This window comes from Arachis duranensis, chromosome 9 (genome assembly GCF_000817695.3).
Source record: "Arachis duranensis cultivar V14167 chromosome 9, aradu.V14167.gnm2.J7QH, whole genome shotgun sequence".
In the NCBI taxonomy this organism is placed as follows: Eukaryota; Viridiplantae; Streptophyta; class Magnoliopsida; order Fabales; family Fabaceae; genus Arachis; species Arachis duranensis.
Window position 1 is genome coordinate 26603104 of NC_029780.3, and position 17404 is coordinate 26620507.

Consider the following 17404-nt stretch of genomic DNA (forward strand, 5'->3'; position numbering starts at 1 on the left):
AAAAATTTTTGATGCAAAGAAAACATGCAAGACACCAAACTTAGAAATCTTTAATGCATGAAAAATATGAATGCAAAAATGCATATGAAAAACAACAAAAGACACAAAACAAGAAATCATCAAGATCAAACAAGAAGACTTACCAAGAACAACTTGAAGATCATGAAGAACACCATGCATGAGTTTTCGAAAAATGCATGAATTTTAAAATCATGCAATTGACACCAAACTTAAAAATTGACTCAAGACTCAAACAAGAAATATAAAATATTTTTGGTTTTTATGATTTTATGATTTTTTTTATATTTTTATTATTTGTTTTCGAAAATATTTTTGGAAAAACGAAAAATAAAAGAAAAATTTTTGAAAAAGATTTTTGAAAAGAAAATTACCTAATCTGAGTAACAAGATGAACCGTCAGTTGTCCATACTCGAACAATCCCCGGCAACGGCGCCAAAAACTTGGTGGATGAAATTGTGATCACTATTCTTTGATTTGCATTCATTGCAAAATTGTGGAGTTTAGGTATTTGGCACGAGTGGACACAACTCCGTTCAACTAACCAGCAAGTGTACTGGGTCGTCCAAGTAATAAACCTTACGTGAGTAAGGGTCGAGCCCACAGAGATACCTTACGTGAGTAAGGGTCGATCCCACAGAGATTGTTGGTATGAAGCAAGCTATGGTCACCTTGCAAATCTCAGTTAGGCAGATTAAAATGGTTTATGGGTTTTCGAAAATAGAAATAAGAGAATAGATTAATAAAAGGGATATAATACTTATGTAAATTCATTGGTGAGAATTTCAGATAAGCATATGGAGATACTGTATGGCCCAAGGACGCCTGCTTTCCTACTGCTTCAATTCAATCCTTCTTACTCCTTTCCATGGCAAGCTGTGTATAGGGGTTCACCATCAGCGGTGGCTACTTTCAATCCTCTCGGGAAAATGATCCTATGCGGCTGTCACTCGCACTGCTAATCGTCTGGAGGCATCACCCATGGTTGATGGCTACATCCCATCCTCGCAGTGAAAACTAATGCTCACGCACTCTGTCACAGTACGGCTAATCACTGGTTGGTTCCCGCTCCTACTGGAATAGAATCCCTTGATTCTTTTGCGCTTGTCATCACGCCCAGCCTTCAGGAGTTATTCAATACCGGAATCCTACTCGGAATACCACAGACAAGGTTAGACTTTCCGGATTCTCGGAATCCTACTCGGAATACCACAGACAAGGTTAGACTTTCCGGATTCCCAGGATCCTACTCGGAATACCACAGACAAGGTTAGACTTTCCGGATCCTCATAAATGCCGCCATCTATCTAGCTTATACCACGAGATTCTGTTGGGGAATCTAAGAGATACACATTCAAGCTCTGTTGCATGTAGAACGGAAGTGGTTGTCAATCACGTGCGTTCATAAGTGAGAATAATAATGAGGGTTATCTAACTCATCACATTCATCATGTTCTTGGGTACGAATGAATATCTTGGAATAAGAATAAAAGAGAATTGAATAGAAAGTAATAGTAATTGTATTGAAACTTGAGGTACAGCAGAGCTCCACACCCTTAATCTATGGTGTGCAGAAACTCCACCGTTGAAAATACATAAGCAAAAGGTTCAGGCATGGCCGAATGGCCAGCCCTCTCCATGATCAAGTGATCGAATGATCAAAGACCTTAAACTGTCAAAAGATTCTCTAATACAATAGATAAATGTTCTATTTATAATAAACTAGCTCCTAGGGTTTACATGAGTAAGTAACTGATGCATAAATTCACTTCCGGGGCCCACTTGGTGTATGTTTGGGCTGAGCTTGATCAATCCACGAGCTAAGGCTTCTCTTGGAGTTGAACTCCAAGTTATGACGTGTTTTGGGCGTTCAACTCCGGATCATGACGTGTTTCTGGCGTTTAACTCCAGACAGCAGCATGTACTTGGCGTTCAACGCCAAGTTACGTCGTCAATCTTCGAATAAAGCATGGACTATTATATATTGCTGGAAAGCTCTGGATGTCTACTTTCCAACGCCGTTGAGAGCGCGCCAATTGTAGTTCTGTAGCTCCAGAAAATCCATTTCTACATAGACTTTAATTTAAAAAAATAAATAAATAACCTTGGAGTCATGGATAAAAGGATATTAGTAGAAAACTCGTGTCTTCATCGAGCCAAACCATCTCAATTGAGTATGGCAATGGAGAATTTCCGTAATTTGATAGTGTCCATAACTGTATCACTCGTATACGTACACACAAATTGTCGATTGTAGGATTGATGTACTTTAAATTGTGGTGCTTTACATCTCTCATAATTTATCCTTTTATAGTTGCATCATAACTAAATTTTTTTAAATTTGGTTGACTTTAATTTAAAATTTAAAAAACAACAACCTAAGTAAAACAACCCAAACAAATAAAACAATTTAAAATTTAAAAAATAACAACCTAAGTAAAACAACCCAAACTTAAAATTTGAAAATAACAACTTGAGCAAATAATAATTTATAATTTATAAATATAAATCTAAAAATTTCTAGTGACGACACGTAAGTAAATAAACTCTCAGACTCAACGTACGAGCGCCACGTCAGCAAATGAGCTCCCCATTTGTATTACTATAAAGACTAGTGTTAAACCCGTGCGATGCACGGACTTATAATTAAATTTGATAAGTTAAATTAAAAATAATATTTTATTTATCATATATTTTTTAAATTTAGTATAACACTATCATCATCGTTATATAATAAACGTGTTAAATATGTTGTTTTATCTTTATTCAAAGTAAAATATGAATAGAAGAGTTCGAAATTTTTAATATTCTTGAACCATAAGGAGGGAGATAAAAAAAATAAGAACATATATAACTGTAATAATAGCATGTTAATTTTACCCTAAATTTTATATCAAAAAGTTAATAAAAATTTATCGACAACCTAGTATCTTACTAACTTCATTAGAAAATCATTGGATGTTGTGCTCCTTGTTACATATTTCATTTCAAATTTGAAAAAAGAGTTATAGATCAATTAGTTATATCTATAGTAAAGATTTGTACAAAAGTGTAAATCATAACATGCTATTAAAACGAAAATAATATTATTCTTACCTAAATATTATTAAAAACCTCTTTGAACACGACATTTGTTGTTGATGACTTTGGATTGCCGTCTTCATTTAGAATTAAAATCCTGAGGCCACTGCAACTCTTAACACTTGACAAAGCAACATAAAGCTGTCCATGGGTGAACATTGATTTGGCAAATAAAGTCGTACATGTGATAATGATTGACCCTGACTCATGTTAATGATCATTGCAAAGCATACTGTTAATGAAAATTGTCTCCGTTGGAACTTAAATGGCAATCCTGAATCTGAAGGGATCATGTTCATTCTTGGAATGTACACTTTATCTCCAATATTTCTACCGGTCACTACCGTCGCTCCAATTACATTGCTGCCAAGTTTGTTAACTATTAATCTTGTCCCGTTGCATAAACCTGAAGTCTGGTCTATGTTTCGTAGTAGCATTACTGCGACTCCTGACTTCAAAGTCAACTTGTGATTGGGTAGTTCCGAACATTTGATGTCATTTAGGAACTCTAGTGTGAACCACTCTTGTTGTACATCTTCATTCTCATCAGTTTGACATGTTGTGTCAGAGTTCAAATACTCCTTTTCCATCCCTGGAAAGATTGTCAAGACAAAATCGTTTACCTCTGGAAAGATTGTTAAGACAAAATCGTTTACCTTCTCGACACTCTTAAGTGTGGGTGCAAGAATTGCTCTACTCTGAAAATACCTGTAATCTGACATGTTTTGCAACAAATTTGGATATGCAAAGTCTACCAAATGAGAGAGAGGATCATCAGTAGTTGTAATCAATAGATCATCTTGAATTTCAACTTCTGATTCATCACCAACAGCAGAGCCAATATTTCCATTTCCAACATCAAGTATCCAATTAGCAAATATCTTCATTTCACCTTCATCTTGATCCGAAAAAGACATTAGAGGCCTCATATTCGTATGCAGTTTCAGAACCTTACAAAATGACCACAGATGGGATGAGTTAATAGCGGATGCTAATATATCGTGTCTACTTCCTTTTGGAATCACCGGAAGTATCTGTTTGAAATCACCTCCTAGAACAACAATCTTACCACCAAATGGTTGATGTGTCTTATGTTGATCGGTAACTGACATAAGATTCCTGAGCGTCCGATCAAGTGCTTCAAAACGGCAGTTGTACCTTCCCTCGCATACAACATATTGAGAACTCAAAATTGGATCCTGTTTTGGACTTCTCTGATCTCTCCTCATACCACATCATGGCGTCGCAATGCCGACAAAAAATTCTGGGTCACCAATATCTATCACATCTAATAATCACCAAGATAATAAATTGTTTTAGTTATATCTGCAACAAATAATTTATATAAAAATATACCTTTCTTTCACCATGTTAAGTATAAAAATAATATTTATAAAAGATTACCGAAGAATGCAATTTATGGATTAAAAAGATGAGATCATATAATACAATTTCATTGTGCCAACCTCAAGATTTAAGTTTTACAATAAATCAGTGTTCAAATACAAAAATTATAATATATAACCATATCTTAGTTTGAATTTTAAAACTTGAACACTAAACGATAATTTTTTGTTTATAAAAAGCGTAACAATAGTAAATAATAAAGTGCTGATATTGCTACTTCTTAAATTACCTGTATTCTCAGCAACATCGAATATGGCTGGGTATTAAATTTGCACAGAATCATCTAAAATAGTCGTATTTTCAGTAATATCCTCAACTTCTTGAAAAATTTTTGAAAGATTTGTAGTCAATTCCTTCAAAAATGTTTCTCTTTGTATCAGGTGTCTTTTTTTTAGCTATGCACACTTCTTCTAATTCTTTAGTATCTAAATTTGAATTAAATGTACTTGCTCCTGTAATCATTAGAGATAATACATCAAGTACTTTATATTATAAAAAAAGAAAAATGTATATATGTTAAATGTTTGAATCAGCTGAATTATGAATATATATTATGAAGGTAGTATTAAAGATAAAAGAAGTAAAATTTTAACTTTGTGATAATTACAATCTGTCATTCTTATCTTACCATGTCTCTTTTGAAGTAGCATAGTCTTCCTATTCAGTCTTACATCCATTTGCAATCTAATTTGATTTGTGTACTCCAATGAATCTATAATAATTATTTAGCATATACCAATGATTGTTTTTAATAGACCAGTTAAAAAGTTAAATGTTTGGTCTTTAAGTAATAAAAACATATTAACATAGTAACTGGTAGATATTATTTGATGTTTGTTGAAGATGTTGTTGACTTGTCTGATGACATGGACTATCATATGCTTCATGTGTGATACCCGAATTACTAATATCACATCTATTGGAACATCGTTTTTTTTTCCTACAGAGTGTAGATTAGTAGTTAGAAACCTTGATCAATGTGGTGTTGGGTTATTACCTAATAAGATAACTCGAGATATTAGTTTTGAACATGTTTTCTGTTAAAGTTTATAATTAAATAAATAGTAGGAAAATCAAAATACATAAAGTGCATGTACATTCCCATAAGCAAGTTCCAAAAAAAAATCATTCAAAAATAAATCTGTATTAATTCTATTTGTAATGTTCGACAACACCGATTGAAAATGCACACCATTGGAACTATCACTCGAGTTTCCTGTAATTTTGTCATAAATAAATATAGTAACATATTACGAAGATAATGTAAATTAATAATTTATTACTTGTCAATAGCTAAATAATATATAGAAAATATTGTATTTTATGGACTTTTATTCGGCCAAAATACTCATGACATGTTAGTTATTTTGTATACCCAATAAAAACTAAATATATAGAACTGACATACTTAAAAATACCAAATAAAAAATATATTATTCTAACCTAAAAACAAAAATGATAAAATAATTAATTTATTTTTTTATATGAAATCTACCTTGAATTGTGATTTGCTTTGTATTTTCTTTGTCTTTTAATATCAATTTTCTTTTCAATATAATCTTAGTTCTCTTTGGACTTCTTGCATCTTTCAATATATACCTAAAAATATCAAATAAATAAATTTTTTAACCAATTAAAAATATATATACATTATACATAATATATTTTTATTATCAAATTTTTTATATTATTAAAAAAATAAAGTAGTATACATATGACAGCGTCTATTTTCGGTATATATGTTCATCAAAACATAGACACAGGAGTACATGTATGGTGTTTGTTTACTGAGACAAAAATGATAAAAGACATAGTCGTACACAAACACCCATTAAAAACATGTATTTTGTGTCTCTCTAAAATGCTGAAACACTAATTTTTAACTTGAGACACTAATTTTTTTACAATTTTTTCTCATGTCTAACTTACCAAATAGAATATGAAATTAGTGTCTTCTTATGTCTATGTAAAATCGCACAGATTTTATTTTCAATGGCTGCTTTAATTTCTTTTTTATTCTCATTTATTTAATTACGTAAACATATTTTACAGAAAATAATATATATTTTCTTACAAAAGTATATTTTTTCAAATAAATATAAGTTTAATCTCACGATCAATAAATTCAACTTATAGTTAAAGAGATTGAAAATGAACAACTTAAAAGTAAAAAGAGAGAAAAAGATAAAAGTACCTCTATTGTTATAATCTAAAAAATAACAATGTAAACGAAGTAAATAGAAAAAAAATTATAAATGTGACAAATAAAAAAATTTAAATTTAAAAATCAAAATGGTTAAGAAGTCACTTAATTAGGAATTAGTATCAGAGTTTTAAATTTCAAATTTTGAAATAGAATTTTCTAATTAGCTAGTGCAAATTTAAAATTTGTAAATAAACTTTTTTAATTAAACGTTTGTTATTTATTAAGAATATAGGAAGTTGTTAATTTAAAAATAATTTTTATTAGTTTCGTCATAAATAGTATCAATACTATTATTTATCGATAAAAATAAATAAAATTAAATACAATCTAAAAATTAATAACCTTATAAATTACGTAAATTTAGAAAAAAATACTTAAAAAGAGAAAAAAGATGAAAGTATTTCCACTGTGGAGGGACAATTTAAAAAGATAATAATAAAAATTTAAAAATGTGGCAAGTAAAAAAATTTAAAATTTAAAAATTGAAATGGTTAAAAACTTACTTAATTAGAAATTAGTATTAGAAATTCAAATTTAAAATTTTTCAAATAGAATTTTTTAATTAGCTAGTATAAATTTTAAATTTTTAAATAAAATTTTCTAATCAAACGTCTGTTGTCCATTAGGAATATAGAAATTTGTTAATTTAAAAATAATTTTTTTAATTTCATCATAAATAGTATTAACTTTATTATACTTTTTCTAAAATTTAAACAGTATTATATTTTTTTTAAATAGTATAAATAATTTCACATCTTAATAAGACTGATAATTCTATTTATTTTATTATAATCCTTTGGAATTAGCATAGTAACTTATAAATTATATAAATTTTTAAAAAATATTCTCAAACCCAATTGCTTACGTAATAATTCAAAAAAAAATTTAGAACTTTATGACATTAAATATTAAATTAAAAATTATCAGAATATCAACGGTGAGAATCAAATTAAAAATAAAACCACAAGTAATAACCAAATAACTTCAATTTATATTTAAAAAAATTTTAAATTCCAAACATAAAAATCGAAAAGAACCAAAAGAAAAATAACAACTCAAGAAAAGATAATGTTTCTACCAAAACAAACATATGCTTGGCATTATTCTATTAGATAGATTCTAAAAGAGATTCCAAAACATGTGCATTCAAATTCTCAAGTTTCTTTTTCAATCTTGATCTTCTTGCAAGTTGAGGTATCTCCTTCCACCTTCGAATCTTCCGACTCCGAGGATAGTCACTTAGTTGGTGTAATAGCACTTTCCAACAATTCAGATTCATCATTGGCCGCAACTTCAATGGAGAATTCAAACAACAAATTCTGTACAAAAAACCACGTTAAATTAAAGACTTCTTTCTAACCTTTGATTTTATCTCACTAATATTTTTTTGAATAAAATTAAGATCTAATTTTGAGAGAACAAACAAAAAAAATATTTTTTGAACAAATACCTTAGAACCTTCTACTTTCTCCCCTTTAATGATTGATGATGTCTTTGAAATTGGAAACAAACCACCGGTGTAGTTAACATCTTAAAATTATAATTAATTATTATTTATAAATTAGATACTACTAATGACCAAGAAAGCAAAAAATAAATTAATTTTTAATAGAAGTACACTTATATATACTCACAATATTGAATAGGGTGAGCCTCTTTGAATTTATTTATGAGATCCACATTATTAATCATCTTCTTAACTTTATAAGAAGGTGAAAAATATGAAATATCATATATTTGAACTTCAACGATGAAGAAAAAGATCTTATCAATTAGGTTGAGTAAAAGTGTAGGTGTATCTGATAGATCTCCTTTCTGCAGGATATTACATAATATATTAATAATAAATAATATAAAAAGTACCAATAAAAATATCTTCACTAATGCTTTTAGAAATAAATATTGGTTAGATTTTACCAATAGGAGTGAATCAAGTATCTCTACACAGCTCTCTTCCAAAACTTGTTTTACCTCCTTGTCAAAGACTACATAACATGCACAGTCAGAATCATCAATGACACCAAGCTTTATTCGATACATGCTTAAAAAAGAAAATAACATAAGAAAAAGTTAAATATAGACTTATTTAATATCTAATCCAATGTACATAGACTTTAATTTAAATAAATAAATAAATCACCTTAGAGTCATGGATAAAAGGATATTAGTAGAAAACTCGCGTCTTCATCGAGTCAAACCATCTCAATTGAGTATGGCAATGGAGAATTTCCGTAACTTGATAGTGTCCATAACCATATCACTCGTATATGTACACACAAATTGTCGATTGTAGGATTGATGTCAGCAATTTTGTGAATATCAACCATTGGAATAAGTAGGAAGATTTTGGATATATGTAAAGAAAGGGATTGATGTACTTTAAATTGTGGTGCTTTATATCTCTCATAACTTATCATTTTATAGTTACATCATAACTAAATTTTTTAAAATTTGGTTGACTTTAATTTAAAATTTAAAAAATAACAAACTAAGTAAAACAACCCAAATTTAAAATTTAAAAATAACAACCTAAATTTAAAATTAAAAATAACAACTTAAATAAATAATAATTTAAAAATTCTAAACTACCGTAAATATTTATTTATTGTAATATTAGTATGTAACAACCGAAGAATAATTAATGTAAATTTTTTTAAAATTCTAAATTTCTTTAAAAGAATTTATGTAGCTACAATTTAAAAAAATCAACAAAATTTTAAAAAATTATGTTAAAAAGAATTAACAGATTTTTAAAAAATAGTGTTAAAATATAAAAAAGAACGATCTAAATAAAATTAAAAAAATAACAACTTAAATAAAATAATTTAAAATTTAAAAAATAACAACGTAAGTAAAATAATCCAAACAAATAAAACAATTTAAAATTTTAAAAATAACAACCTAAGTAAAACAATCCAAACTTAAAATTTGAAAATAACAATCTGAGCAAATAATAATTTATAATTTATAAATATAAATCTAAAAATTTCTAGTGACGACACGTAAGCAAATAAACTCCCAGACTCAACGTATGTGCGCCACGTCAGCAAATGAGCTCCCCATTTGTATTACTATAAAGATAAATAAATATAAATATAAATCTAAAAATTGACACTTAAGCAAATAAACTCCCAGACTCAACGTATGAGCGCCACGTAAGTATATAAGCTCCCCATTTGTATTACTATAAAGATAAAGATCAAGATAAAGATATAATATTTATTAAATAATCGCAGTAAGGTAATTTTTTTTGTCATAGTATTTGAACAAAAAAAATGTTATTTTAAGGAAAACTAATAATATATTTTTAATACAAAATAATAAATTTTAAATATTCTTTTAAATAATATATATTAACTAAAATAATATAATTATTTCAAACAATATATTTTAAATATAGTAAAGTAACATATTTCAATAAAAAATTGTTAATTTTATTTAAATTTTAATATTATATACATAATATATATTTAATATTATTTTTTTACGATTCTAATATATTTTTTTTCTGAATTTAATACATAAATTTTTAACTTATTTTTCATGTATTATTTATTTTTATTCTAAAGAACAATAATTTTTTTTGTTGTATAAACATGTTGTTTTTAATATTTATATACTTATTTTTTTTTATTTTGGACTTTAGTCCAATATCTAAAAGACTAAAACTTATAAAAAAATCTAAAATTTATAAAAAAATAGTTAACTTAATTAACAAATTAATTTTTTAAATTCAGACCTTTTAAATAAAATAAAATAAATAAATAATTTAGATTTAATAATTAATAAAATATGCAGCACTCTATACTTAGCAAAGAAGCGTTTAAGGATGAGGCAATTTAATTAATGGAAATTAAAGTCATTTTTAAAGACTCAAAACTGAGAGAAAAAGAAAATGTTTAGCAGTGATCCGGAGAGCACGTGACAGTGAGAGTCAGCGTGAAAGCTAGATCACGTGATCGGCGATCCCTCTCCTCTTACGAGTGACGAGTTACGACGAAGCATTTCATTCGATTTAATTTTCCAAAATCCCCAAATCTCCATTGATTTTCATCTTTCAGATCCTTCCTTCATTGTTTGTTCCCAAAAATGGCGACGAGGAATCGCACTCTTCTCTTCAGAAAGCACCGCGACGCATTGAAGAGCGTTCGCGCTCCTTCCTCCTCTTCCCTCCCCTCCACCTCCTCCGCCGGTGGCAGAGGGGGTGCCGCCGGACCCGTCATCGAATTGGTCAGCTCGTCGCTCCTCAACCCTAATCGTTCTTACGCCCCTCTAAGCACCGACGATCCCGGTAGCTCAAGGTGATTTCGCGCAGATTTTTCTATGTTAATGCTTTTTGGATTTGGATTGAACGAAAGTGGAAACGTTTGCGAATTATTTTTTTTCTTTTTCTTTTTATTTTCGATCTCGGATTATGATAAAAAGGTGTGTATCTGTTTACACTCTACACCGGAGTTTTAAGAATTGCTCTAAATTGATGAAAACTCAAATATCAGTGAAGTGAAGGAAATATATGTTATTTCAGTGAATATGAGTGTGTCTAGAATTTTAACAGATGAATTGTCTGTAGTACATTTTCTTGAATATTAGTTAATATACTCATTTTCTTCGTCGTTTAGAATTTAAATGCTTATCTATATCTATATATTGTACCTGGCTTATTATTGGATGTAATGCCATCTATGGATCTACCTAGTTAACCTCACTCAGTGGATAAAGGGCTTTGTTGTAGTTGTTTTTGGTAGGGAATGCGGATCATGGTGGAAATAGGGGGTGTTTTTCTTATAGATTTGGCACTTGTTTAGGACATTATGCATAGTTCAACTCTTTGCTTTTGTGTTTCAAATGCTTGCGTTGCTTGAAGCTATTAAAAAGACTTTGAAATGGTGGGTTGTTCATTGTTCTTGTGAATGCAGTAAGGATCTAAATCTGGTTACAGTTGGATTACCGCCAGCATGGGTGGATGTGTCTGAAGAAATATCAGCAAATGTGCAGCGCGCCAGAACAAAAATGGCAGAGTTGGCCAAGGCTCATGCAAAGGCTTTAATGCCATCATTTGGTGACGGTAAGGAAGAACAACGTGCTATCGAGTCCCTAACATATGAGATAACTGACTTGATAAAGAGATCAGAGAAGAGACTGCAGAGACTTTCTGCTGGTGGGCCATCTGAGGATTCCAACGTGAGGAAGAATGTGCAGGTACCACGACTGAATAATTATCATATAATATCCATTTCGAAAGATGGATGTTCTTTCTTGGTATATAAGAATAAATGTGTATTATTCAACTCAAAATCTCTGAGCTTCTCAATAAATGAAACATTAAACGATTTCTTCTCTGGCATGACTTGTATGGTATTTTGGTTCTAGAGTGAGGCTTAGTTAATGACATTTTATTAAACAAATAAATCTTATATGTTAACTATGAGCTAGCTGATAGTCATTTCAGTTTAGCTGACATTATTCTTGCAATCAAGTTAAGAGTGTGCATACTACATTTTAGAATCAGGAGGTCTTATTAAGAGCACTTGCCAATGAGGGTTTCTGGACAAGGCATATGATAACTAACTACTAATTCCCCCCTGCCCTTAATATTTTGTGCATGTCACCAAATTTCGCACTGATTTCCTCTGCTTCATAAAATAATTCTGGGTATGTCTTTGAGTTACATTGTTGGGGAAAGCACACACAACAACAACAACAACAACAACAAAGCCTTGTCCCACTAAGTGGGGTCGGCTACATGAATCAAGCGACGCCATTGTGCTCTGTCATATATCATGTCTACAGAGAGACCGTTTACATGTAGATCTCGTTTGACCACCTCATGGATGGTCTTCTTAGGTCTTCCTCTGCCTTTCGCCCTTTGTCCATCTTCCATCTCATCCACCCTCCTGACTGGATGTTCTATCGGTCTTCTTCTCACATGTCCAAACCACCTGAGACGCGATTCAACCATCTTTTCCACAATGGGTGCTACTCCAACTTTCTCCCTTATATCTTCATTCCTTATTTTATCCAATCGCGTATGACCACTCATCCATCTCAACATCTTCATCTCTGCCACACTCAGCTTATGTTCGTGCTCCCCTTTAGCCGCCCAACACTCCGTACCATACAGCATAGCCGGTCTTATAGCGGTGCGATAGAATTTACCTTTAAGTTTTAAAGGCACTTTTTTGTCGCATATAAAACCAGATGCACTCCGCCATTTTGACCAACCTGCTTGGATCCTATGATTTACATCATGTTCAATCTCTCCATTATCCTGTATGATGCACCCAAGATACTTAAAACTTGTAACTTTTCGTAGGATGTTCTCTCCAATTTTCACCTCTCTGTGAGTACTTCCAAGACTAATGTGAAAAGGTATGGACTTAAGGATGATCCCTGGTGTAATCCTATACCAATAGGGAATTCCTCTGTCACACCACCTTGAGTCTTCACACTAGTTGTGGCCCCATCATACATGTCTTTAATTGCCCGAATATATGCGATCCTTACTCTCCTCTTTTCTAAAATCTTCCATAAGACCTCCCTTGGTACCCTATCATACGCTTTTTCCAAATCAATAAACACCATGTGTAGATCCCTTTTATTACTACGATACCTCTCCATCATCCTTCTTAATAGGTATATCGCTTCAGTGGTAGATCTGCCTGGCATAAATCCAAATTGGTTCTCTGTTACTTGTGTCTCTTTTCTCAACCTCCGTTCTAATCATCATTTTATTTCTCTTTACAAATTAGAAGATTTTCCCGTTAAACAGAAAACAGTTTCCAATTCTTTAGCATCCATGTTTATTTTACCCTTTTGCTATTGATGGTGAAATATTTTCGAACATTTCTTGATTTTCTGTACTGGTATGAGGAGGAAGAGACAGGTGTTCATTATTCATACTTATTCATTTTCTATTTTTCTTAGCCCAAAAGCTAGCTGGTCATTTCTCCATGAAATTGAGTCTCATATGGGTGCCTTGACATTCTATTGTTTAATCTTTATGTGTCAACACGTTTTACACATGTTTCTGTCTGTTATTCCATAACCTTCTTATTGGTAGTTGTGTATTATTTTTTTTTTATACTCTGTTCATGGATTGCAGCGTTCTCTTGCTACCGACCTTCAGAACTTGTCTGTAGAGCTCCGCAAGAAACAATCAACATATTTGAAGCGCCTAAGGCAACAAAAGGAGGTTAGAGAATTTATTTATTTAAATATTTTTCTTTTTGGTAACAAAGAAGTGAAAGATAATACAGTAGAGTTTATGTCTGAACAATTTAGCATCAATTTAGTAAATAGAAAGCTAATATAGTCAAAAATTATATTTTATTGTATTCTGTTCATAAACAATATATATATTTTTTTGTTATTTTAATCTGCATCTCTCATGTCTTACCATTTCAATTGTTCTTCATTGAATAGGTTTAGTCTCTATCATTTTTGGGCTTTAATCTTTGCTGCTGTGACTAATTTGAATTTTTATCCTTACTATTAAGTACTGGTACCTATATTTTTTTTTATTTTTCATTTGTTAGATTTTAGTTCTTATTCAATATTCATCAAAAGTAAGGATTTGGCTCCTCTAAAGTGCTGGTTGCACACTTGCACTGTAGAACATCTAAACAATTAAGATATAAGCACATGCATAACTATCATATAATTTGAAACCATTTATTATTTTCTTAAGGAATCAAATGTTTCACTTTATTCTCTATTTTTCATGAAGGATTAACTCATATAGTTTGATACTTCAATTCTATTAACATTTTGGGTCCTTACCTGAAGAAAGCCAGTCTCAAAGATAGGAAAATATACTTATGTCCTGGAAAAAATATAAAATAAAATAATGTGGATTAAAGTCAAATATTGACAGATAGAACCAAAATCTACTTTGATCCCTTCTTATTTTGCTATTAGCAAGTGGTTTCTCAATCATCCTTTATGTCAGCCAGCAATAGGAATAAATAAGGGCTTATATCCTGAAAATCAATAATGATCAAATTCAAACTAGTGACAACTGACAACCAGATCTACCTTGATCCCTTTTTTATTTTTTATTTTTTGCCTATTGACAAGTGATTTCTTATCTTCCTGTATGCCAATCAACAATTTGATTGTCCTTAGTTTTGGAGGAATATTATATTGAAGTAAGCAGTAAATATCCGGAAGATATCTCAATTACTAATGCCATAAATAGTACTAAATAACTTGTGGAAATTCTGTCTTGAAGTTTGGTACTGTCATTGTATGATGTTGCAGGGTCCAGACGGGGTTGATTTAGAGATCAACATGAATGGAAGTAAATCCACATATGAAGATGATGACCTGGATAATATGGTAATTCTTGTGGAAATTCTTTTTTTTTTTTTTTTTTGAAAAAAAAAAAAAAAAAAAAAATCCATATAGCCAGTACTGGCTGTGCTTTAATAAATTTTAACGATTTTTTTGCTGATACAATCAAGTTATGTGTGTTTAGATATTTAATGAACATCAAATGGCCAAGCTGAAGAAAACTGAAGCATTCACAGTGGAAAGAGAAAAAGAAATTCAGCAGGTAGGCAAAACTTGCTATTAATGGTGTTTACTAATGTTGTGTTGGTTCTTCATGAGCTAAGTAATATATTCTTGTATTGATAGGTTGTAGAATCTGTAAACGAGCTTGCTCAAATTATGAAGGATTTATCAGTCCTAGTCATTGACCAGGTCAGCAGATACCATCCTTTAATTGGGAATTGAAAACTTTCTTATTCATAAGCCCTTGAGAAATTGACATTCTGTATGTATAGGGTACGATTGTTGATAGAATAGACTACAACATTCAGAATGTAGCCACTACAGTTGAAGATGGCCTTAAACAGCTTCAGAAGGTCCTACATCTCTTCCTTTCCTACTGTTTTAGCTAGACTATGTGTTTCATGCTCTCTCTTTAGTGCTTTCCACAATTTTCATCTCAGTTTCCGTACAATAACTATTTGGTTTATGGTACTTGCAGGCAGAGAGAAACCAGAAAAAGGGGGGCATGGTGATGTGTGCGACGGTGCTGCTCATCATGTGCCTTGTTATGTTGGTTCTATTAATCCTTAAGGAAATTATCTTGTGATTGATAGCGGTATTTAATATTATTTCAATATTGTGGTCACCTTTCATGGGTGCGACCTTTCTACTGATTCTACCTATTACTAGCTTGGATGTAGTTAGTAATGCAGCTTGTCTTAAGAGAGGACCAAGGAGTTTCAAAGTAGCCAAGGCACGTGTTCTGGATGAAGAGATCTGAAATTGATTCTTTTGCAACTTGTTAAGCCAGATTGGAGACAACGGTGGAGGTGTGTTAAGAGGCTTTTAAGTAATTAGATATTTGTGTGATACAATAGGAAAAGGATACATATGTAGCAGAAAATGTATAGTGTAGCAAAATGATCTTCTACTGAACATTCTTTTGCCTCCGGCAGCGGGTGCCGAGTTCCTTCTCATGCATTTTTTTTTTCATATTCTGCCAATTTTCCTAGGAAACTGTCTTCTTGTTCCTCTCATGCATCTTGCATTGAAAGGGGTTATAATTTTTTTTATATGAATATATTTCTAGAAATAAAATGGATGGGAATTCTGTGAGGTTCTAGTTGGAAATGATGATTTCGGGTATGAATGCAACATGTGCGCCTATATTGATGTGAAAGAGACATCTAGGGTCCTACATCTGTATGAACACAACATTTTTCATTTATCAGGCATTTTTGGCATATTGGAACATAAGATGAACAAATATTAAAAATAATTATCACATGATCTGCTGTAGTGCTGTATGTAGCCAACAAATGAGTATGCCAGAGATCTAACCTAGCCGGGTTAACAAAATCTGCATTCAAAATTGCCGCATTTACGATTTGGCAGGCATCATCATTTTCAAGGGACAGGGAGGTTAAGATCTATGAAACTCTCTTCGAAGATTTGCAGAACTCTTAGCCGCGGCAGCAACCTTTTAGGTGTTGATTTCTTCTGCTTTTGCCATTGCTTTCATCGTGTTGTGTGCTCCATGGGTATGCTGCTTCCAGCGCAAATTGGGAAGCAATTCTTTTGCTCTTCTCGCAGAATGTGGAGATTTTAGGGTTTAGATGCAAAATACCCCCAAAGACAAACTATGTGATGAGATATGGCGGTGGTGAAAGATTGGAAATTGAGAGTGGAATTGAAATAGTTAAAGTCATAAAAAATAATTTGAAATTTTAAATAATCTTAGTTTCAAAATTTTCATAAATCGGAGTACATTTTAATGAGGGAATACTCACATGATGACTTCATAGATGATATTGTGAATCTTTAGATGATTAATCAAATATATTTTAGTGAAATATATCAATTTATCTAATGGTTCACAATGCTATTTTTGTGTAAAGATGTCATCATTTGAATATTTACCTTTTAATGGATACAACTTTCCTTTGTTTTTTTATTAGAGATGCAGAATTTTGCCGCCTCATGGATTCTTTATTCCCTATGCATGGACATTGATACAGACACACGACACGAGATACGTGGACACGCAAATTTAAAATTTTTACAAGATATGTAGAATAGTTTTTTTAATTATATAAAGTATTTAAAATATATTTTGTTTTAATAATTAATAATATATACTATTTTTAAACTCATTTCAATAATACATATTCAGAATAAGACTGGATACATTGACACGT

General features: G+C 31.0%; 1 protein-coding gene and 1 pseudogene across 1 annotated transcript; one reads left to right on the forward strand and one right to left on the reverse strand.

Annotated features, from left to right (window-relative positions):
• Window positions 1-3115: 3115 nt before the first annotated feature.
• LOC107465233 (uncharacterized) lies at window positions 3116-4329 on the reverse strand (annotated as a pseudogene).
• Window positions 4330-10623: 6294 nt separating this feature from the next.
• LOC107465254 (tlg2p-like protein a) lies at window positions 10624-16337 on the forward strand. Its single transcript, XM_016084236.3, has 8 exons — window positions 10624-11014; window positions 11630-11912; window positions 13816-13905; window positions 14973-15050; window positions 15190-15267; window positions 15351-15416; window positions 15500-15580; window positions 15706-16337. The coding sequence occupies exons 1-8, from the start codon at window positions 10803-10805 to the stop codon at window positions 15811-15813; spliced, it is 996 nt and encodes a 331-aa protein (XP_015939722.1). The 5' UTR covers window positions 10624-10802; the 3' UTR covers window positions 15814-16337.
• The last annotated feature ends 1067 nt before the right edge of the window (window positions 16338-17404 follow it).

What these genes read in the sequence shown, in the direction of transcription:
- LOC107465254 (XM_016084236.3), top strand. Translation starts at nt 10,803, where the DNA reads ATGGCGACGAGGAATCGCACTCTTCTCTTCAGAAAGCACCGCGACGCA. An exon ending in CAGTCCTAGTCATTGACCAG is followed by an intron (nt 15,417 to 15,499) that starts GTCAGCAGATAC and finishes CTGTATGTATAG; the next exon opens with GGTACGATTGTTGATAGAAT. An exon ending in GCCTTAAACAGCTTCAGAAG is followed by an intron (nt 15,581 to 15,705) that starts GTCCTACATCTC and finishes TGGTACTTGCAG; the next exon opens with GCAGAGAGAAACCAGAAAAA.